General features: G+C 41.8%; 1 protein-coding gene across 1 annotated transcript in view; it reads right to left on the bottom strand.

Moving 5' to 3' along the window:
- Positions 1-631: 631 nt before the first annotated feature.
- ITPRID1 (ITPR interacting domain containing 1) overlaps positions 632-23,686 on the bottom strand; it is a 104,256-nt gene continuing 81,201 nt past the window's right edge. Inside the window, exons 9-13 of the mRNA XM_064290412.1 lie at positions 11,257-11,339; positions 9,473-10,795; positions 2,660-2,787; positions 1,794-1,905; positions 632-940 (exon numbers count right to left, since the gene is read on the bottom strand). Coding sequence (XP_064146482.1) covers positions 632-940; positions 1,794-1,905; positions 2,660-2,787; positions 9,473-10,795; positions 11,257-11,339 — 1,955 coding nt within the window. The remainder of the gene's footprint in view (positions 941-1,793; positions 1,906-2,659; positions 2,788-9,472; positions 10,796-11,256; positions 11,340-23,686) is intronic.

Genomic DNA, 23,686 nt, shown 5'->3' with positions numbered 1-23,686 from the left:
TTACAGTTACATCAGATTAGATTACATCCATGGGTATAGGGGTTAGGACTCCGACACACATTTTGGGAGAACACAATTCAATCTATAACACCCCTCTCCCGTACCTGTGAATTTGATCTTATTTGAAAACAGCATCTTTGCAGACACAATTAGTTAAATTAAGGTGAGTTCGTACTGGAGTAGGGTGAGTCCTGATCTAACATAGCTGATATTCTTATCAGATGAGGAGAGGGGGACACAGACAGGCATGCAACAACGGAGGCAGAGACTGGATTGATAGAGGTATAAGCCAAGAACACCAAAGATTGCGGGAAACCACCAGAAGCTAGGAGGGGCATGAACAGATTTTCTGTCAGAGCTCTCCAAAGGAATCAACGTGACTGACACCCTAATTTCAGACTTCTGGCCTCCCAAACTGTGAAGGAATAGATTTCTATTGTTGTAAGGCTCCCAGTTTGTGGTACTTTGTTACGGCAGCCGTAGGAAGTAACCATAGAGTACAGTATTAAAACAAAATAGCTGATGAAAGGTTGATAGATCCTTCTCCTTGAGGAAAAAGGGGCTCTATTAGGTCAGGTTTAGATTTCCTTGCTATGACTGGAACATGCTCTTACGTTTAGCGGGTAGGTCATCAAATCTGCTCTGATCTAGAGGAAGTCTTTAGTATCCTTTTCACCACAGAACCGGACTCTGCTGGAGCTGGTGATGGAGGAGACACCCTGGTGCTTCTCTCCAGGGCAGGAGGAGTGAAGGCAGCCACATGGGCCACACCTGAGCTGGGAGCCTGCTGCCCACCATTGGGAGGAGAGGTAGCTCCAGGGGCCATTGCTGGGTAGAGTGGTGGTTCCACACATGACATCTGACCCTTTATTTCCTCTGTCCAGTTATGCTGGCGCAGATTTGTATGGAGTTCGGCTGGTTCCCCTGTAAGCAGCTCGAGCTGTTAAAAGGAAAACAACACAGCAGCAAAAAGTGGACAACATATTTACAGCAAACATTTAACACAATATAGTATATCATATTTGCACCAAACAGCTAACCCAGACTTGTGGGAGAGTTGTTCATGAGATGAAAAATTCCCCACAGTGGGCTCAGCAAGCTCTCAGGAGATTCTGGCAGTGACTTAGCTCATATTAGCTGACAAGATCAGCCTGACTATGTCTGTGCTGCTGTTGAGTCAGCCCCTGACTCATGGCAACCCGACACACATTGGAACAAAACATTGCCTGTTGCTGTGCCGTCCCCACGACTGGTTGCCGATTGGACCGCTGGGATGCACAGGGCTCTCTTCGGCTGATTTTAGGAAGTAAATCACCAGAACTTTCTTTCTGGTCTGTCTTATTCTGGAAGCTCTGCTGAAACCTGTTCAGCATCATAGCAACACACAAACTCCTACTAACAGATGGACGGCGGCTGAGCTTGAGGTGCACTGGCAGGGAATTGAACCTGGGTCTCCCATGTGGAGGAATTCTACCACTGACTACTTGTCTCTTATTTACGGGGCAGGGGAAGGATTGACATGGGAGTTGGGTGTCCTAAATTCTAGATCTAGAACACCGTCAGATAACTGTGTGGTCCTGAGAAAACCAATTTACTTCTTTGGTTGTCAATTTCTTTATACTTACACGAGGGTGTTGGATTACATTTTCTAAGCTTCCTTCTGGATCTTGCACATTAAGAATTGGTACATAATCCTAGCATCTAGAATAATTGCACACCCAGGGTTCTCATTTAATGTGCCTCTTCTATGGTGGGCAGGATGCAGTCAAACTCTGCACCCTACCACCTCGTACCAACAGAATCCTCTCTCGGATTTGCCACGCACGGTCTCCCAGCTGAAACTCCAGCTCCTCCACCTGCTGCCGCAGGGCTTCGCGGAGTATCTGCAGTTCCCTGGCCTCCTCCCTGCAGGGGAAGAGTAGAAAACAACCCCAAGCAACAATCACCCACAGGTGCAGTCTTCCATGGCCCCTCTCATGATGTAGGTCACTTCCTTGAAATGTTTTAAAAAGAGAATGTCACCTTCTTTATTTGCATCAGTTACAGGCATAAGTATATTTCTAGAGCAGTTTTTTTTTCTTTCCGAACAACTCAATTGCAGTGTGATTTATGTATCATAAAATTCACCACAATTCAATGATTTTTTAAATAAATTTACTAAGTGTGTGACCATCACCACCATCCAGTATAGAACATTTCCGTTCCCCTTTTGCGATCCCCTGTGCCCCTTTACAGTTAATCCCTGTTCCCACACCACTCCCAGCCCCAGGCACCACTAATCTACCTCTGGGACAGATATTTTTAATCTATGTGACAATAATGCAGATTTCCAAAGTTCTAATAACCCCCAACATTTGCCTTTGCATGAGCCCCACTGGCATTGATTGAAGTTGTCCTTCTGGTAATCCCCCTTCTCCCAGTTGACTGCCCCTCTTCTCACCCTCTCAAATATCCCCCTCCTAAAAGAATAAGTGTTGCTATCTAGTGAATGGCCCCCATAGGCTCCCACCAAGGAAGCAAGAGTGTGAAAGCAGAGGCAAGCCTGGCAGATTTCTCATTAGCCCTGCTCCCTGATGCTCATTTGTCCTGACCTGATTACCTTTTCTTGTTCCAGGTGTGTGGGCTGGTACTTACTTTTATGGCTCCCTTACATAATTACCTTTCTTCCTCTGACATGTCCCTGGAAAAGAGCGCCTGTTGTCCCATAAGGTGCTGTTCCATTTCCTCTAAATGCTCCCGGAAACTCTGGCACGCCATCTTCATGGTTTCCATCTCGTGGACTGTGCACTGAGAACAATTAGAATGAGCTGAGAGTAACTTGCCTGGAAGGCAGTCCTCTTCAATTCACTACAAAGCTCTCCACAGTGGAGCCTGCCTCTCCAAGTGGTCTCACCTGTTTGCAAAGATGCTATTATGGATTGAATTGTGTTCCCCCAGTATACACGTTGGAATGCTAACTCTTCTAAGTGTGGATGTAATTCCATTTGGGAACAGGGTTTTCTTTGTTATTTTAGTGAGGCCGTACAGTGTAGGGTATGTCCTAAATCTAATCACTTCCCAGTTATTAAGAGAGCAGATTAGGCACAGAAAAAAAAGTCAGTGCAAATGGGAAAGACAGACGCCAGATGGTGGGGATCACCACCAAGAAACCAAGGAATCCTTGGGCTACAGAAGCTGAAAGAGACAAGGAATTTCCCCTAGAGCCACTGCCCTGAGTTAGGACTTCTAGCCTCCTGAACTGAGAAAATAAAGTTCTCTTCGCTGAAGCCACCCACTTTTTTTTTGTTTGTTTGTGCTATAGCAACACTAGGTAACTAAGACAGAAGCCATGCTGTAAAGAAGCCATGGGGAAGAGAATAGAAAAAGCCCAGCCTCTAGCTTCTTGGAGAGATTAGAGGCAGTACTTGGCTGGGACAGGAGGGCAGCAGTTGTTTGGCGGCCCTTTGGGTGAAAATCATTATGTCCCATCATGGAGATGGATAGGCAGTCTGGAGGACTACATGATGCAGGGATGTGAGGATAAAGCCAGAGGATGAAGGCCCAGAGTGAGGGCTTGTGCTTAGAAAAGTCGAGTCTTGTTTAATTTTTTTTAACTTTGGTGCTGACTATTGCCTCATGCTGAGTATCAATAACATTGAACACATCTGTTCAGATGGCATGTGTTTGATTAAAGAAAATTTGCTTAGAATATTTCTTATTAGTTTTAACCCTCCTTAACCACAGTCTCTGGTGGTTGGAACCTGCAGGATGGCTCCACTTGGCTAAGGCACCCATCCAGACTCAGATTGGAACAGACGTGGAACAGGCATCCCATCCTCTCTGGGATTTGGAATCTAAAATGTAACTCCATCTCCCCACCTCCATATCACACTCCCCATTATTCCTGATGTGAATCAGCCTCTAAATCTTACTTTTCTGGACGACTATGTTTTTGCCTTAGTTTTCCTATTTAAGGAGGCCTGGTGGTATGGTGGTTAAGTGCTCAGCTCCTAACTGAAAGGTCAGCGGTTTGAACCCATTAACCACTCCATGGGAGAAAGATGAGAGGTGGAGCCAAGATGGCCGAATAGACAGACGCTTCTGGTGAGCCCTCCCTACAACAAAGACCCCCCCCAAAAAACAAGGAAAACAAGTATATTTATGACAAGTTAGGAGCCCTGAACATCAAAGGCAAGGTCAGAAAATGAACTGTGCAGCAGAGGGAGGAAAAGATGGTTGAGAAGCGGAGAGGAGTTACCGGACCTGAATCGCAGGGAGCCCTCAGGCACCATTCCCAGAGCAGCAGATTCAGAGAAGAACGGTGCTCTCAGCAAAAGCTAAGTATTTGCCTGTATTTTACCGCCCTCCCACCCCGCCCCCAAGCCGGCTTCAGGGGCTGAATTCCCTGGGCCTCAGACAGGGCCTATTGAGTGCCTAGAGCCATCCTCCTGGCCTCGGAGAAGGAATAAATTTGCAATTGGGGGAAAAGATAATTTGCCAGCTCCACTAACCAGGGGAGCTCAGGACAGAAGTGGCTCCTGTCCAGGCATAAACAGTCAGTGGACTTTGAGTACCTTTCCCCTCTGCATGGACCTGTGTGGGCCTATTTCAGGAGAATAGGCCCTTGTTGGCAGACTCTAACCGTTTCAGCTGTGTGGCGGACAGGTGGGTGTTTGTTGTTTGACATTGCTTTGCCTATTAAACAGGGTCCTCATCTACCCACATCAGAGGCCTGAGGACTGGTAGCTCTATTCAGTTCATCCAGCCACCTGTGACAGAGGTCCAAGGATAATAGTACCTCCCACTCCTTACAACCAAAAACGTTGGGTGTCCATGGTCCATCTGCAGAACCCACCCACCTGTACGCTCTAGGGAACAGGAATATGCTTTCCTCAGGGACATGTGGGGCACAATTCTCAGCCCCCTGCCTTGCTCAGAGTGTGACCCACAGCTGCAACCAGATACTGGTACCTACACCAATCACCCCTGTCCTTCTAAGACTGTAGGACACAGCATGTACCACACACTTGGTGATCAGCTACCTGGACACCTGAGCTGAATTCATACAAGAAGAGCAAATGGACTCCTAGACTGATACACCCGATAACAGCTCTAGCCATCTGGGGACAGGACGTCGGAGCTCCAAAGGTGAAAATAATCAAGCTAGCTCACTCAAGCAACCCATTTGGGCATATCATAACAAAATAAAGTAAGAAGATATGACACTGTAAGCAAACATAAAATAAACTAATACAATAACTTATAGATGGCTCAGAGACAACGGTCAATATCAAGTCACATAAAGAAACAGACCATGATCGCCTCAACAAGCTCTCAAAACAAAGAATCAGGGGAACTTCTACACGGGAGAAAGATGTGTCAGTCTGCTTCTGTAAAGACTACAGCCTTGGGAACCCTATCGGGCAGTTCTGTTGTGTCTTATAAGGTGGCTATGAGTTGGAATTGACTCAACAGCAAGGGGTTTGTTTGTTTGTTTAGTTCCCTATTTAAACATTATCTCCTTGCTGCTCCCAAATCCAGTTCATTTGCTGGGAACTCTGATGATCTGTTAAATTCTTACCAGCTGTCCCTCTTGTTTTCCAGCCTAGGTTGGAACATTCTTTGAATACATCCATGATCCAGAACCACAGTGCCACCACCCAGCTGACTTTGAGTGCTATGAATACATGTTGGACCCTTATCACCGTCTCTATCAAGCCTGTGGGCTTGGAGCCCTTCCAGGTCAATGTGGCAGAGGCCGGGGCTAGTTGCCTACTAGCTATTTTTATTAACTATCCTTACCGAACGGTGGTTGAGAGCTTGGCTGCTAACCAAAACGTCAGCAGTTTGAATCCACCAGCTATTCCCTGAAAACCCTATGAGGCTGTTCTACTCTGTTCTATAGGGTTGCTATGAGTTAGAATTGACTGTATGGCAACGGATTTTTTTTTTTTTTTTTTTTTTTAATCCTTATTGTCTGAACTCTAATATCCTTAGGGACAACAATGTATCTAACTAAAAAAAAAAAAAAAAATTTCCCAGCTCGTTTTACAGATAGGATAGCCAATGAAATGGAAGCAGAAAAGATGGAGTGGGCTTCTCGGAAGCTCTTTAGAGGGAACTGATTTAGCTGGCAGGCCCCTTTTAGCATCTTCTTCCTCCTTCCATGGAGACTAACCTTATAGCACTGTTTCTTGGCAGCCTGATTTCTTACCCTTTTCCCCAAACTACATGGCCAAGATCCTGGCAGCATGATGACTATCTTTGCTGGGATTGTCATAATCTTTTGTAATATTTTCTTAAGAGGAGTATTTTTATATGGAAAACTCTCCATTTATTTTTCTTTGAGAGTTTGATTTTGATCCTGTCCTCCTAATTTTTATACTGAAAAACATAATTTGCATAGTAAAACTCTCCAATTATTTTTTGCATCAGTGTGAATGGATTTGAACTAGAGAAGTGTTTGAAGCATTACTATTGCTGACATGGGTGCGAGAAAGTCCACTAGAATTATGGGCTCCTAAAACTGGAAAAGATCTTGGAGACCATGAAGGGTTTATTTTATAGATAAGTTTTTTTTTGACACAGAATGATTAATTAACTTATCCTCAGTCAAAAAATGGCAGTCAAATTTCAAACCCAAGTCTCCTGGTTTATTATTATTATTTTTCTCAAGATCTGAGTCACAGCAGGGGATACTGTGTAGCTGGACACGTGGAAAATTTATCTGTCTTGAAAGGCCACTAGAATTATGGGCTCCTAAAACTGGAAAAGATCTTGGAGACAGGAAGGGTTTAATTTATAGATAAGGTTTTTTGATACAGAATGATTAATTAACTTATCCACAGTCAAAAAATGGCAGTCAAATTTCAAACCCAAGTCTCCTGGTTTATCATTATTATTTTTCTCAAGATCTGAGTCACAGCAGGGAATACAGTGTAGCTGGACACATGGAAAATTTATCTGTCCTTAGGAGTGGGCCGCTTGAGTGGTTCTACTGGGTTAGTAGGTTCTTACAAGGTAAGCAAGACGGATCAGCTGCTTCAAATTCACTTCAAAGTTCTAGGATCAGTGAGGCCAGGGGCCATGATAACATGGTGCTCAAATAGGTTAAACATTATAAACATTGAATGTCATGCTTAGTGTACTTAGTCTGGAGTAACTCTTTGTGAATGAAAAGTATGGGGGGGCCGGACTTTGGGGTAAATGATAGTGTTTATTTCCTGTGAAAGGGAGTGATATGGATGGTTCTGAAAGGCTGCCATCTTTTGGTCATTTGAAAATACTAAAAAATACATTTTAGCCCAGTTATGAGTCTTTTCAGAAAGGATATCATAGGCTCAAAAAAAACAAAAATGTTTTGAACTGTTTCTTCCAATGTAAAGCCCGGATTAAATTCCGAACACAATGTGAGGCCTTCTCTATTGACCCAAGTCCATTAAAATAAGCTTTAACTCACTCAGTAAAAACTCACTCAGTGCAATACCACAAAAACAAAACAAAATGAATAAAATTTTGAGTTTGAATTGACCCATACTACTTTTAAAAATTTGTATGCTTTTCATTTTATTGAAACCTAAATAATAAACATTATAAAAGGATTTCGTAGCATCAAAAATCTTCTGATACATTTTCTTTTCTTTTCTGGAAATATTTGTTTTTCCATCAATGTATTAACTAGTTTGCTAATTGGCTTAGTTTTGCAACTTGGTCCATACCTTTTTTCCCCTTAAACTAAATCACAATCCTTACCAGAGTCCCTAATTCTCAGAGCAAGTATGTAAGCAAATATGTATATCCTCATTTTGTTATCTGTGGGAAATGGTGATTTTATATTGTAGGTGCAGTAAAAACTATTACAAAGAAGTGCTCTGTGTATTAACGTTTTCTTTTGTTTTGTCAGATGCCCTGGGAAATTATGATTTGCTGATATGAATATAAAGAGTTCTTTTGTACTTTTAATTAAGTGAGCACATGAAATGCTTTCTCTTGTCTAGAAACGTTAGTGTTGTGAAAAGAGCACAAGGCCCCCTCTCGACATTAGGCAGGAGGAATGGGGAGAGTTTGGGCCTCCACTCAGTATCTTTCATCATGCCTGGAGCTGGCCCAGGTTTAGTCTTTGGTCCCTATGCTAAACAACACCCTTCACTGTATTTATGTAAGTTTCCATATATTGAAGGACCATGTGGTAACTTGCTTTATCTTTCAAACAGTCACTTCTATTGTTAGTATTGCATTTTATATAGATTTAGATATTTTAAAGGTGGACATATCTTTGCCTGGAGTGCATTTTCCAGGAATTTGTGTCGGCCATATTTGAATTTGAATCTGGACCTACCACTTAGTAGTTGGGTGACATTGGGAAAATTACCTAAATTCTCTCAGTTCTAGTTTCTTCGTTTCTAAAAGAGGGAAAACTTGGCACGTTGCAATGACTCAATAAATATTTATGTTCTAGATGAAAATGAAAATTAAAAAAAGTTAACAAAGTGATCAGCATAGGCACTTAATAAACATTTGTGGAATTTTAAGAATGGAAGAGTAACCAACAGGCAGCCAACAGTAGGCGGTCAGTAAATTGTAGTTCTCCACTCTCCCGCAGTCCTACGTTACTTGTGCCATAGAAAATGCCACAGATACTCTCTATACATGTCATTTCGTGTGAGATAATCTTAATTTTTTAATCAATGGCTACCCTTGAAGATCTAGATCATTTCTCATTTTGAGAATCACTATGGTGAGTGGGGGTTGAAGGGAGTTATTAAATGTTTGTTGATTAATCAAGGGTTGAAGAGTGGTGGAATCATTCAGTCCTCAGTAATCCCTGTGTCCATCTTTCTTTTAAATAAGCTTGGCAGCGGTAGACCGAAAGTCCCTGTACTTGACACGAGAAGCTCTAGATTCAAAACCACAATAATAATAAAAATAATAGCGAAAATTGATAATAACACCCACACAAGTAACATTTCTAGAGCTTTCTATGTGCCAGACACTGTTCTGAGTGTTTTGTAAGCTTTATCTCATTTAATCCTAAAACAATCCTGTGTTAGTGGTATGAATCCTTTCTTTAATTTTATGAAACAGGAACTAGGCCCAGAGGGACTCAAGGGCTTGCGTAAAATTATACAGCTAGGTGAATTTAAGACAGAGAACTTTCAGTTATACAGAACTGAAGATGAAGTACAGATGTGTTAATGTTTATAACCTTGGATATATGGCTTTATTGCTCTGTCTTAGTTTTCCCGTCTGTAAAATGGGAATTAATAATAAAATTTGCCTTCCTTATTTTACAAGGTGATTGGAAGCACCAAGCAGGAAGAAATTTGTGAGACTATATCATAAACAACAAAGCATTCTACAAATTTTACTCATGATTAAAAAGAGAGAGGTATGCCCTGGGATCTCACATTTGGAAAGGAAGGTCCAACATTATCCCTGAGGTGTTTATTGTTGGTGTACCTGCCTTTCCATCTTTGCAGAGGTAAACACTTACGTAACATAGCTCTCTCACTGTAGTGTCCTGGAGGACTTTCAAAGTCTTCATGAACTTGGCTTCCGGATGATGGTTACATGAGCCCAGGCGGTGTCTACAGGCTGAGCATGCAGGGTCAGGGCCTAGCCCCTCTGTGTGGCAGTGGGGATGATGATGACAGCAGATGCAGCAGTGGACAGGTGAGCCATGGCAGGTGTCCACTGAGTAGGTATTAGGGAAACCTGTGTCTAGAGAGACAGATTTGCTGAGGGGCTGGTGTCCATGTACCAAGGCCTTGTTACTTGAGGCTGAAAAACAGTGCCAGGTCCTGGGTTCACAAACATAAGTCTGAACAGAAGCATCTCTGGACTGTCTCACTTCTGTCCCCAGCCCTGGTCCTGTTGTGGTAATAGGGTCACACATAGTGCACTCTAAAGATGATCCTTTAGAGTCTGTCCCTAAGGCCACAGCACTCTGGGCAGCTGACATCAGATTGGAGGACATATGGACTGTCACGGACCTGGAGCTGCCAGTGTTTGAGTCAGAATTTGGAGAAACATTTCCCATCACAGCTTCTGCCCTAGATAATATTTCGTCCAAAGCATTACACCTTGGCTTTGCTTGGGGCGTATCTCCAGCCAGTTCACCCTGGTGGGGAATGAACTTTTCACATGTTCGAATGAGATCCTTTGTATAGGATGTGACATCGCTGTGCTTGCGGAAAAGTTGTGGTGGACTTTCTAGTGTCATTACGGTGTTGTTGACGTCAGAAAAGAGTTTGTTGCTTTCTTCTCCTCTTGTGGCCTCAGAGTCAAAATGAAGGAACTTGTCTTGAACATGTTCACTTCCGGGTGATCTTGGAGACCCACAGTGGTGGCTTTCCACATACACTTCCCCAGATTCCTCTGGTTTCAGAAACTTGTCTTTCACTTCTGTGATGTGAGACACCACAAATCCCAGAGGGCAATCATACCTGGAAATGGCTACATCTTTGACAACCTCATATTCAGAGTTGGGCATTGGTGGGAGCTGCCGCAGATGGATGTCCTTCCCTGGGTGAGCTCCCTCAGCGGTGGTCTTGTCCATGGCCATATCTGGGATCAACACTTCCAGTGGGCCCTCCATGGCATCAAGCTGAGTCTCTTCCTCCTCCACAGATATTGAGGTCTTTTCTTCCAAGATGCTCCAGCCTTGGCTTGAAAAAGATGTGCTCACCATGCTCTTGGAATCAGACTCGTCTGACTCTTGCTGACAGTTCTGGGATGATGCTAAGCTGTGGCTCTGATCCCTGGGCTTTCCACACCCATTCTCACTAGGACTTTGGCTGCTTGGCAAGAAAGGTATCTGTAAAAGAACCCAGGATAAAGGCAAAATGGTCAGGAATGTGGGGGAGACACTAGGTTTCAGAAGTGGTTTTCATTTTTGTTTGTTTTCTTATAGTTATGATTGACTTAAGAGTTAGGAGATGAGGGTCATCTGAGTTTTTCACTGGTTTACTACTTTGCCTGGGCCTTGTCTCTATGAGGCTCAGCTTCCTTGTTCAGAAAAATCAAATGAAAGAAACATGAGCTTTCTGATACCTTGTCTAGTATGACTCCATCATTCCCTGCCTCTTGGGTACATGTAACTTGTACCTGCTAAGTATTGATTGGGCCTTTCCAATTGTGGACGGGCAACTTCAAACTTATATTTCCTTCCAAGCTAGCAGTGAGTGAGGTCAGTGAGGCAGGGAGGCTGATAGGGCTGAAGTGGGAAGTTTGGGATTAGCAATAAGGGTTTTATTTCAATCTTCGAGCACACTTTACCTCGAGGGGCAGTGGTTCCGGTGGCTCCTCCAGAAACCCACTGCTGCCAGACTGACAGCTGTTTGCTCTGTTTACCCCAGGACCTGCAGAAAGAAATCAAGTGGCCTTGAGTTTTAGTAAAGTGAAAACATACTGCCAACAGGACCAGGAATAAATCTTCTGTGTGCCTGCTATGCTGGAGATACTCAATAAATGCCCACTGCACAGAAGTATAAACGAGTGAAGAAATTCCAAGGACACTTTTTTCTCACTTCTCAGAGAGTTGAAGTAAAACTGCATCACTGTTTGCTGATGTGAGAGTAAAACAAGAAACAAAGAAGGAGGAACTAATCTCTCTCAAAACTAAATAGGAAGAAAATTGGGAAGAAAACGTATTTGCCTTATATGGTGTTCTAATAAAAAAATAAAAGATCAACATTTATATTCATATATATATATATATAAACCTTGCTGTTGAGTCACTTCTGACTCACAGAGACACTATAGGACAGAGTAGAATTGCCCCGTAGGGTTTCCAGGAAGTGGCTGGTGGATTCAAACTGCTGACCTTTTAGTTGGCAGCAGAGATCTTAACCGTATGTTTATATATATATATTTCTTTTTACTAAAATTTGGGTATCAAAACCAAAAGACTACACCTGTTGCCATCAAGCCAATTCTGACTCATAGTGATCCTGTAGGACATAGTAGAACTGCCCCATAGGGTTTCCAAAGAGCAGCTGGTGGATTCCAACATGCTGATCTTTTGGTTAGCAGCCAAGCTCTTGACCAGTGAGTCCCCAGGGCTCCAAATTTTGGGTAAGAATCTCTTATTACTAACTTCAGTTGGACTGTCTTTGTGTGATTACAGGTTCATGTTCTTATCAGTTGTGAGGGGCTGGAATTGGGCAGGGAAAGAATAATATGAATTGTGGGGAGATAACCACTTTGTAAACATGAGCACCTTAAAATTCTAAATCCATCTGTAGCTTCTTATATCAATATTATTATGTTATAATTGTGGGGTGGGGGAAATTGATGGCTACTAGAAGGTCACCTTGCTAAAGATTAAATTATAGGATTTTTTCACCTCTGCTTTAATGAGAAATGCTTACAACAATAACATACTATAAGCTAGAATAGAAATCTTCTGGGAGAGGGAGTTAGGATGCAGCCTCCCTTAGAAGATACGGAACAGAGAGAGAAGCCTTGTTTCTCATACGAGAAAAGACTGGATGTTTGTCTGAAGAGGGCATTGAAAAGAAAAAGCTAATTGTTGGGGATATAATACCTGGATGAGCAAGAAATAGGGTATTTGACTTTGCTTGAAGAACTAACTGCTACAGAAGGATTCAGACACAAAAAAATTCAGACTCTGCTTAGGTATTGTCATAGATTGAATTGTGTCCCCCCCCCCACCCCCGCCTCCCAAATATCTGTCAGCTTGGCTAGTCCATGATTTCCAGTATTGTGTGATTGTCCACTATTTTGTCACCTGATATGATTGTCTTTGTGTTAAAATCCTACCTATATGATGTTAATGATGTGGGATTATCAGCAGTGATGTTAAAGAGGCAGGACTCAATCTGCAAGATTAGGTTGTGTTTTAAGCCAGTCTCTTGAGATATAAAAGAGAGAAGCTAGCAGAGAGACATGGAGGAACTCATACCACCAAGAAAGCAGTGCCGGGAGCAGAGTGCATACTTTGGACCCAGGGTTCCTGCATGGAGAAGTTCCTAGGCCAGAGGAAGACTGATGTCGAAGACTTTCCTCCAGAGCTGACAGAGACAGAAAGCCTTCCCATGGAGTTGATGCCCCGAATTTGGACTTCTAGCCTACTAGGCTGTGAGAGAATAAATTTCTCTCTGTTAAAGCCATCCTCTTGTGGTATTAGGAGCCCTGGTGGCTCAGTGGTTAAGAGATCAGCTGCTAACCAAAAGGTCAGCAGTTCAAATCCAGCAGCCGCTCCTTGGAAACCCTATGGAGCAGTTCTACTCTGTCCTATAGGGTTGCTATGAGTTGGAATTGACTTGACGGCAACAGGTTTTTGTGGTATTTCTGTTATAGCAGCACTAGATATCTAAGACAGATATTCTAGGCCCATCCTTCAAGATCAGCTCCCCAAACAAGGGTGGCAGCCCCTCATCTCACTGTAAGGCTGTCTCCCACCGGAGTCTTCACTGCACGCACATCTGAGCAAAGACAGGAGGTGGCACATCAACCCCAGATGTGGTCCACTCAGCCAAAATCTCAACTACCGCAACTTGAGGTCAAAGTAAAGAGAATGAGTCTTAATTTTGTGTCATTAAAAGTTATAAAGCCCAAATCTCTCAATTTGGCCTCAAATAAAATTAAATGCTAAAAAATCAGAGGATACAAGTTTTTAATAACTGATTCCTGAAGATACTGAGAGAATTTGAGCTAAGTTTTGAGAAAAAAAAAAAAAAAAGTCTTAAACTAGCCATAGTTTTTTATTACACAGGCGAGGAGAAAATGTAGAAAATAGCTACTAGTCAGAGCCGTAAATGAGACTTCTGCTTTTGGTGGTGTAACAGGGACCAGATTTTTCCTCACACCTGAAAAAAAAAAAAACTAGAAAAATAAGTGAAAAAATGGTTTTCAAAACAATGGCCATCGGGCAACTAAGACAGGAGCAAGTCATGTGAGCCTAAGATTGTCCTGGCTTACTGACTTGAGAGAGCTTAAAGGCCATGATGTAGGAAGAAGTAACTCAAGTGGAGACTGGCAGGCTCCCTAAGCTGAGGACACAGGACTGAGAGTCCAGGGAGACCGAGGAAGCTAGAGTTTGCAGGACAGAGTACCAGAGAAAAGAGACCTGCATCAAGAGAACTTTACAGATCTGCAGGGGGTCCCTCTCAAGTGTTAAGCTGAGTAATGATCAGCATCATGCATGTGAGGAAATTACGAACGACTGAAGAAAGAACAAGAACCCCCTGAAAGGATTAGAGGGCACAGTGCCCAGAAGTCACACAGGGCCTGGAATAGTACATGCTTCCACCAGCCAGATTGAAAAATCTCATAATTCATAGGACATTGGTGGGCAGAGCACTCAGAAGGGTCTTACCTCAAGGGTGGGAAATAATTAGACCTAGAGTGAGCACTGCTCTAGTCTCACCTAACAAAGTGTAAAAGCCAGACCTGAAAGAATCAAATGGTTTACAAGTAACACAAGTGTGTTCCAGATCTAAACTCAAGAATATCTATAGGAATACCATAATATCTAGCACCCACAAGGTAAAATTCAAAATGTCTGGTATCCAATCAAAAATATCAGGTATGCAAAGAACCAGGAAAATATGATCCATAATGAGGAAAAAAATCAATCAATCAAAACTGACCTAGGACTGACACAGGTGTTAGCATTAACAGACGAAACATTAAAAACAGTTATTATGACTATAGTTGTATGTTCACGAAGCTAAAGGAAAGATTAAGCATGTTAAGTGGAGATATGGCAGATTAAAAAAAGATCCAAATTTAACTTTTTGAGCTGAAAGTGACAACTTACACTGAAAAAGATTAATAGTGGATTAGAGATTACAGAAGGAAATATAAGTGAAATGGAAGCCATAGCCATAGAAGCTATCCCAGATGAAACACAGAAAAGAATGAAAATATGAAAAACAACATTAGCGAGCCGTGGAACAACTTCAAGCAGCCTACTATGTAGATAACTGGAATCCCCAAAAGAGGTGGGGCATTTGAAGAAAATTTTTAAATTTGATCAAAACTATAAACTGGAGGGTTATTCACTAATTAGATAGTAGGCAAGAACTATTTTAGGTGAAGAGGAAGATAACACACAAAATAGGAGAGGTCAGCACAACTGGACTAAACCAAAAGCAAAGAAGTTTCCTGAATAAACCGAATGCTTCGAAGGCCAGTGTAGCAGGGGTGGGGGTTTGGGGACCATGGTTTCAGGGGACACCTAGGTCAACTGGCATAATAAAATCTAATAAGAAAACATTCTGCATCCCACTTTGGTGAGTAGCATCTGAGGCCTTAAATGCTAGCAAGTGGCCATCTAAGATGCATCAATTGGTCTCGACCTACGTGGATCAAAGGAGAATGAAGAACACCAAAGACACAAGGTAATTATGAGCCCAAGAGACAGAAAGGGCCACATAAATCAGAGACTACATCAGCCTGAGGCCAGAAGAACTAGATGGTACCCAGCTACAACCGATGACTGCCCTGACAGGGAACACAACAGAGAATCCCTGATGGGGCAAGAAAGCCATGGGATGCGGACCTCAAATTCTCATAAAAAGACCAGACTTCATGATCTGACTGAGAGCAGAAGGACCCCGGAGGTCATGGTCCCCAGACCTTCTGTTAGCCCAAGACTAGAACCATTCCCAAAGCTAACTCTTCCGACAGGGATTGGACTGGATTATAAGATAGAAAATGATACTGGTGAGGAGTGAGCTTCTTGGCTCAAGTAGACACATGAGACTATATGGGCTCCTGCCTGGAGGCGAGATAAGAAGTCAGACAGGGACAGAAGCTGGCTGAATGGACATGGGGAATACAGGGTGGAGAGAAGGAGTGTGCTGTCTCATTACGGGGAGAGCAACTAGGAGTATATATCAAGGTGTACGTAAATTTTTGTATGAGAGACTGACTTGATCTGTAAACTTTCACTTAAAGCACACACACACACACAAAACCACACATACACAACTATAAACCACAGATACAAGAAGTGAAACAAACCGCAAGCACCCAAAATATGTAGAAAACTATACCAACAGACTTAAAATCAAATTGTGCAATACCAATGGTAGAGAGAAAAACCTGAAAGGAAGCCAGAGAAAAAAAGATACATTATGTACATACAGAAGAACAAAGATAGAGATGAGAGCAGATTTCTCATCGGAATTAATCCACGTGAGAAGGTAGAGGAGAGACATCTTTAAAATACTGGAAGAAAAAAAAATTGTCCATGTAAAATTCTAAACCCCCACCCCAAGACCCAGTGAAATTCAATCTCTTTCAAAAACAAAGATGAAATAAAGACTTTTTCAGATGTACAACAGCTGAAAGAATTCATCACCAGCCAATCTTCAGTATAAGTTAAAAGAAGTTCCACAGGCAGAAGGAAAATGATAACAGATAGAAATGTGGGGTTACACAAAGGAATGAACAGTAATGAAAAGCGGTAACCACATGGGTAAATACCAAGGTTTTTAATATTATTTAAATCATTTTAAAGGATAATCGACTATTTAAGCAAAAATAATAACAACGTAGAATGGGGATTACAACAAAGACCTAGAAAAGCCTGTGAAACCTGTTATTATACAATTGAGTAGTTTGTATAGAAAAGAGATGCTTGCAAGATTTTCCTTTAACTGTGATGTGTAATTTTTATAGACCCTTTAATCTGGGTAACAGAATACTTGCTTACTTGTCAGAGAAAATAGTGTATACTCATTGTGTAATTATTACTGGAAACTTTCTTGTGTAAGTTACTTGAAGAGAAATGGCATTGCATTCATTGTCAAAAAGAACATTTCAAGATCTAGACTAAAGTACAGTGCTGTCAGTGATAGGATAATATCCATATGCCTACAAGGAAGACCAGTTAATCTGAATATTATTCAAATTTACACACCAACCCCTAAGGCCAAAGACGAAATTGAAGATTTTTACCAATGTTTATAGTCTGAAATTGATTGAACATGCAACCAGGATGCATCGACAGTTACTGGTGATTGAAATTCGAAAGTTGGAGACAAAGAAGAAGAATCCACAATTGAAAAATATGGGCTTGGTGATAGAACAATGCTAGAGATCGCATGATAGAATTTTGTAAAACCAACAATTTCTTCATTGCAAATACCCTTTTTTCTATAACATAAACAATGACAATACACGTGGACCTTGCCAGATGGAATACACAGGAATCAAATAGACTACATCTGTGGAAAGAGACTTGGAAAACCTCAATATCATCAGTTAGAACAAGGCCAGGGGCCAACCGCAGAACAGAACATTAATTGCTCATATGCAAGTTCAAGTTGAAACCAAAGAAAATTAGAACAAGTTGACGAGAGCTGAATTATGACCTTTAGTATATCCCACCTGAATTTAGAGACCATCTGAAGAATAGATTTGACTCATTGAACCGAAGACCAGATAAGCTGTGGATGACTAGATGAGTTGTGGAAGAGCATCATGTGTGAAGAAAGCAAGAGGTCATTAAAAAGACAGGATAGAAAGAAAAGACCAAAATGGATGTCAGAAGAGATGCTGAAACTTGCTCTTGAACTTCAAGTAGCTTAAGTGAAAGGAAGAAATGATGAAGTAAAAGAGCTTAACAGAAGATTTCAAAGGACAGTTCAAGAAGACAAAATATTGTAATGACATGTAGATAGACCTGGAGATAGAAAATCAAAAGGGAAGAGCACGCTCAGCATTTCTCAAGCTGAAAGAACTGAAAAAATTCAAGCCTGAAGTTGCAATATTGACAGATTCTATAGGAAAAATATTAAACAACCCAGGAAGCATCAAAAGAAGATGAAATCAACACACAGAGTAACTATACCAAAAAGACTTGGTCGACATTCAAACATTTCAGGAGGTAGCATATGATTTGGGACCAGTGATACTGAAGGAAGAAGTCCAAGCTGCACTGAAGGCACTGGTGAAAAACAAGGCTCCAGAAACTGACGGAATACCAACTGAGATGTTTCAACAAATGGATGCAGCACTGGAAGTGCTCACTCATCTATGCCAAGAAATTTGGAAGACAGCTACCTGGCCAACAGACTGGAAGAGATCTATATTTATGCCTATTCCAGAGAAAGGTGATCCAAATGAATATGGAAACTATTGAATAAAAAAAAAAAAAAAAAAAATTGAATAACATCATTAATATCACATGCAAGTAAAATTTTGCTGGAGATCGTTCAAAAATGGCTGCAGCAGTATTTTGACACGTAACTGCCAGAAATTCAAGCTGGATTCAGAAAAAAATGCAAATTCAGGGATATCATTGCTGATGTCAGATGGATTCTGGCTGAAAGCACAGAATACCAGAAAAATGTTTACCTGTGTTTTACTGACTATGCAGAGGCATTCGACTGTGTGGATCATAGCAAATTATGGATAACATTGCGAAGAATGGGATTTCCGGAACACTTGATTGTGCTCATGAGAAACTTGTACAGAGATCAACAGGCAGTCGTTTGTACAGAACAAGGGGATACTGCATGGTTTAAAGTCAGGAAAAGTGTACATTAGGGCTGTATCCTCTCACCATACCTATTCAATCTGTATGCTGAACAAATAGTCTGAGAAGATGGACTATATGAAGAAGAATGGGGCATCAGGATTGGAGGAAGACTTCGTAACAGCCTGCTTTATGCAGATGACACAACCTTGTTTGCTGAAAGTGAAGAGGACTCAAAGCACTTACTGATGAAGATCAAAGACCACAGCCTTCAGTATGGATTACACCTTAACAAAAAGAAAACAAAAATCTTCACAACTGGACCAATAAGCCACATCATAATAAACGGAGAAAAGTTTGAAGTTGTCAAAGATTTCATTTTACTTGGATCCACAATCAATGCCCTTGGAAACTGCAGTCAAGAAATCAAAAGACACGTTGCATTGGGCAAATCTGCTGCAAAAGTACTCTTTAAATTGTTGAGAGCAAAGATGTCACCTTGAAGACTAAAGTGCACTTGACCCAACCCATGGTGTTTTCAATTGCCTCATATGCATGTGAAAGCTGGACAATGAATAAGGAAGACGGAATAAGAATTGACACCTTTGAATTGTGGTGTTGGTGAAGAATATTGGATATACCATGGACTGCCAAAAGAATGAACAAATCTGTCTTAGAAGGAGTACAGCCAGAATTCTCCTTAGAGGCAAGGATGGTGAGACTGCGTCTTACACACTTTGGACATATTATCAAGAGGGATCAGTCCCCGGAGAAGGACATCATGCTTGGTAAAGTAGAGGGTCAGTGTCTTAGTCGTCTAGTGCTGCTACAACAGAAATACCACAGTGGATGACTTTTTTATTTTTTCACAGTCTAGTAGGCTAAAAGTTCAAATTCAGGGCATCATCTCCAGGTGAAGGCTCTCTCTATCTCTGTGGCTCTGGAGGAAGGTCCCTGCCATCCATCCATCTCCCCCCTGGTCAAGAAACCTGTCTGTGCAGGAACCCTGGGCCCAAAGGAAGTGCTCTGCTCCTGGCACTGCTTTCTTGGTGGTATGAGGTCCCCCTGTCTCTGCTGGCTTATCTCTCCTATTTCTCAAAAGAGACTGGCCCAAGACACTGTCCAATCTTGTAGAGCTCATCAATATAAAAACTGCTGCTAATATATCTCATCAATATCATAGTGATAGGATTTACAACATATAGGGAAATCACATCAGAGACAAAATGGTAGACAATCACACAGCACTGGAAATCAGGCCCAGCCAAATTGACAGATATTCTTGGCCGACACAATTCAATCTGTGACAGTCAGCAAAAAAGAGGAAGACAAGATGGATTGACACAGTGGCTGCAACAATGGGCTCAAGTATAACAACGATTGTGAGGATGGCACAGGACCGGGCAGTGTTTCATTCTGTTATACATAGGGTCACTACGAGTTGGAACCCAATCCACGGCACCTAACAACAACTTGTGTAATGTTTAACCCACTGACTGCAACTTCACTGTCCTTGTTACAGTTAACTAAGCTAATATAAATACTGTTCAGAATTTTGTAAATTTAGAAATCATCTATTTTCCTCCTTACATCAACTATCAGTTTAAAAGAAATGATGATCATGGCAGAAGCATTTCAACAACTCAATGGAGAATTTAAAATATTTTTTTCGTTTCTAGAAACTTTCCTCTAAACAACCCTGTAAAGGTGGCCAGCCCTTCTCAAGAATTGTCTCTCCAAGTCCTCTGTTCTAAGCAATCTTTCATGTGCTTCAGGAGTCACCATCGCTGGTTTCTACTCTGGCCCCAAAGTCCCTCTGCACTAGGCAGAATGTGTGGATAGGAGAGAGCAAGGAGGACTTTCACTCCTCACGCCCCACCCCTACACTATGCGGTAAAACCTGTGAAAGCCAGAACTGTGTAAGGTGGCAGAAACCTGTCAGAGAAGGCAAATCAAATATTTTCCACTAATAGAGAGCAATAGAAAAGTGATAAGACTGTACCTTGTCAAAGTGGGAAAACTTGTAAGACCTGGAAAAACAAGGCTGTCCCATCTAGTTCTGGCTCTCACAGGTTTCACTGTATAAGCATTAGGGAACCAAAAGATATTCAGCAAGGAGGGGTTGAGCCTTGGTGAACGATGGGCAAGATGAAGCCTTGGGTCCTCTTGCTATTTCTATGAGATTAGGTGCAAGAATTGTTCCGCAAACTGTGAAAGACTCCCAGCAGTACATTATTATTATTTAAACTTTCAAGAATATCTCTAAGCAATAGCAATTCTGGTACATAATTGTCATATAAAATGTTTGCTAATTCCCTTCCTACAGCCCCAGAATTAAATTATATGTTAGAGCACTAGAACAAAATATGTTAGAGCCCCATGGGTCTATATGCTGGCTGGTCCTTATCAGCCTGGTCTAAATGAAAATATACATCCACAAACATAAAGGGTCTCTCAAAGGTAGGAAGAGTAATTTCCTCTAAAAGAGGTACATTTGGGATGCAACTGTTACCTTTAGCTAACTGCACTTGTGTAAAGTACAAAAGAAAATTATGAAACTCATTTAAATGAATTTGTGAAACAATCAGGCTTTGGAAGCCTCACTTTAATGAAGGTATAGGATGGAATTGAGCATAGTTTCCTTAGGAGTAAAACCCATTGTTGTGGAGTCCATTCTGACTCCTAGTGACCCTATAGGACAGAGTAGAACTACCCATAGGATTTACAAGAATCAGCTGGTGGATTTGAACTGACAACCTTTTGGTTAGCAGCTGAGTCTTTAACCACTGCACAACCACGTCTCCCTTTCTTAGGAGTAGAGCTCATTATTTTGAGAGTCAGAAGTTGAATGGTATGCATTCAAATTATTTTGAGAGATTTGCCAGTCGGAATATGGACCGATCTACAGACGGTTTCATTTCATTGTTATTGTTAGGTGCCATCAAGTCAATTTCCATGCATAGCGAACACATATGACAGAGTAGAACTGCCCCATGGGGTTTTCTAGGCTGTAATCTTGGAGCCCTGGTGGTGCAGTGGTTAAGTACTCGGATGCTAACCAAAAGGTCAGTCGTTTGAACCCACCAGCTGCTCCGCAGGAGAAAGATGTGGCAATTTGCTTCTATAAAGATTTACAGCCTTGGAAAGTCTATGGGCAGTTCTGTTCTGTTCTATAGGGTCACTATGAGTTAGAATCAACTCGATGGCAATTTTTTTTTTTTTTAAATCTTGACGAGAACAGATCTCCAGGCCTTTCTCCCATGGAGCAACTGAATGGACTTGAATGACCAACCTTTCGTGTAGCAGCAGAGCACTTAAGCATAGGAAGGGCACTTACCCAGGCAGGCCACTTACCCAGGAAGGTCACTTACCCAGGAAAGCCACTTACCCAGGAAGACCACTTACCCAGGAAGGCCACTTACCCAGGAAGACCACTTACCCAGGAAGGCCACTTACCCAGGAAGTCCACTTAGGAGGCTAAAAATCTTACCTGCCTATAAAGCACTTTTCCAGCAACTAGACTATAATCATCTCAAAGTCAAGTTTCGAATTCTAAACATTCTCTTACGGTTGTAGGGTTTAAACGAGACAAAGGATGAGCAACCACCTAGCCCAGTATGGCTATGATGGATTATGGAGCATACAGACAAAACAAATGTTCACCCTTTATCACTCCCACACCCTCACACCTAATATAGAATAAGAGAGAAGGCTTGAATTGGGGGAGACAATATAGCATGTGGCAAGAAAAAAGGAAGAGTACTATCTCCCAGATGAGCCCCATCCAATTCCTGAAACTATCTTGGCAAGACTGGGAGAGCATGAGAAGCCTCATCGCCTCCAATGTAATTTTCCCTAGGCACTTAATATGCCCAGTGAGCCATGACTCTTCTCACTCTTACTTACAGGATTGAGGACTTGACTTCCCACCTTACGCTTATTAGTCCTTTTCCCCTAACTAGATCTTATTTATCAAACCCTTCACTGCTGGCTGGGTCCTATTCCAAGCCAGTTAGAAAAATGAGACCCTTTGACGACCACCACGACTCCCATGAGTTTGTCACGACCCTTTAGACTGTTGGTTATCTCCACCCTGACAATCCCATGGCTCAAGGTGGTTAACTTTTCCACGACGTATTCTACTGAGATCCAATGAGGCCCCATAGGCAGGTTATCTAGAAAATGTGGAGCCAGATCTGTTGGGTTCAGATCCTGACCTTCCCATTTACTAGCTGTGTGATCTTGGGTATGCCACCTATCCTCCCTGAGGCTGTTTCTTCATGAGGAAAAGAATGAATATGTTAACAGTATCTTACTTGTGGGGCTGTGATGAGGATAATATCCAGTAATATATATATGAAGGTTTTATGTACATATAAAAGATAATACAATTATATATATCATTTTTGGCTGCAGAACATCATCATTGTTAATATTATTATCTATTAGGCCTCCATCACTATTAATATCATTATTAAATATCAATAATTATCATTATTAATATTGATATTTACTAGAAATTCCCTTTTTCAGCACACAACTGTTCTGACAGAGTTGGCTTTTACCCTTCCAAACAGGTGGACCCTGCCTGGCCTATACGTTTGCAAACATTTTTGCCTGGGAGGAGGTGGATGCCTCAGCACTTTGTCAGAAAAATCACCAGATGGCAGCATTATACCGACCACAGAACCCAAAGAGCCAGGGCCTTGCCAATAGAACAGCTAAAACTAATCAGAAAGTCAACCTGAAGAATTAATTGCTTTTAGGGCCTGGGTTGATAATCAAAGCTTCTGAATCCTAAGGGGACAGTTTCACATTTAATGTAGTCTGAGTTCATACAGGGTCATGGAAAAAAAAACAAAGAAAAAAGCCTATGGAATTGAAAAGATAAATGGGAGGAGGGAGAAAAAAAAAAAAAGGGAGTCTGGAGAGGTATGATTTATGCAAGAGCTTTGTAGAACAAGCGAAATAGTTCAACCCTGGATTATCTGGGGTTAACCATCTTCGTTAATCAATTCTATTTACTTCTTTCATTGCTAAGTCCCTCTCTCTTCCATCCCCCCAATGGTGGAAAATTCCATAATCTTGTTCTTAGGTGCCATTGAGTTGGCTCGGACTCATAGAGACCCTGTATACAATAGAATGAAACACTGCCCTGTCCATCTCCACAGTAGTTGTTATGCTTAAGCCTATTGTTGCAGCCACTGTGTCAATCCATCTCATTGAGGCTTTTCCTCTTTTTTGATGACCCTC

Source organism: Loxodonta africana, chromosome 8 (assembly GCF_030014295.1).
Source record: "Loxodonta africana isolate mLoxAfr1 chromosome 8, mLoxAfr1.hap2, whole genome shotgun sequence".
Taxonomy (NCBI): Eukaryota; Metazoa; Chordata; class Mammalia; order Proboscidea; family Elephantidae; genus Loxodonta; species Loxodonta africana.
This window is presented reverse-complemented; position numbering and strand designations above follow the sequence as displayed.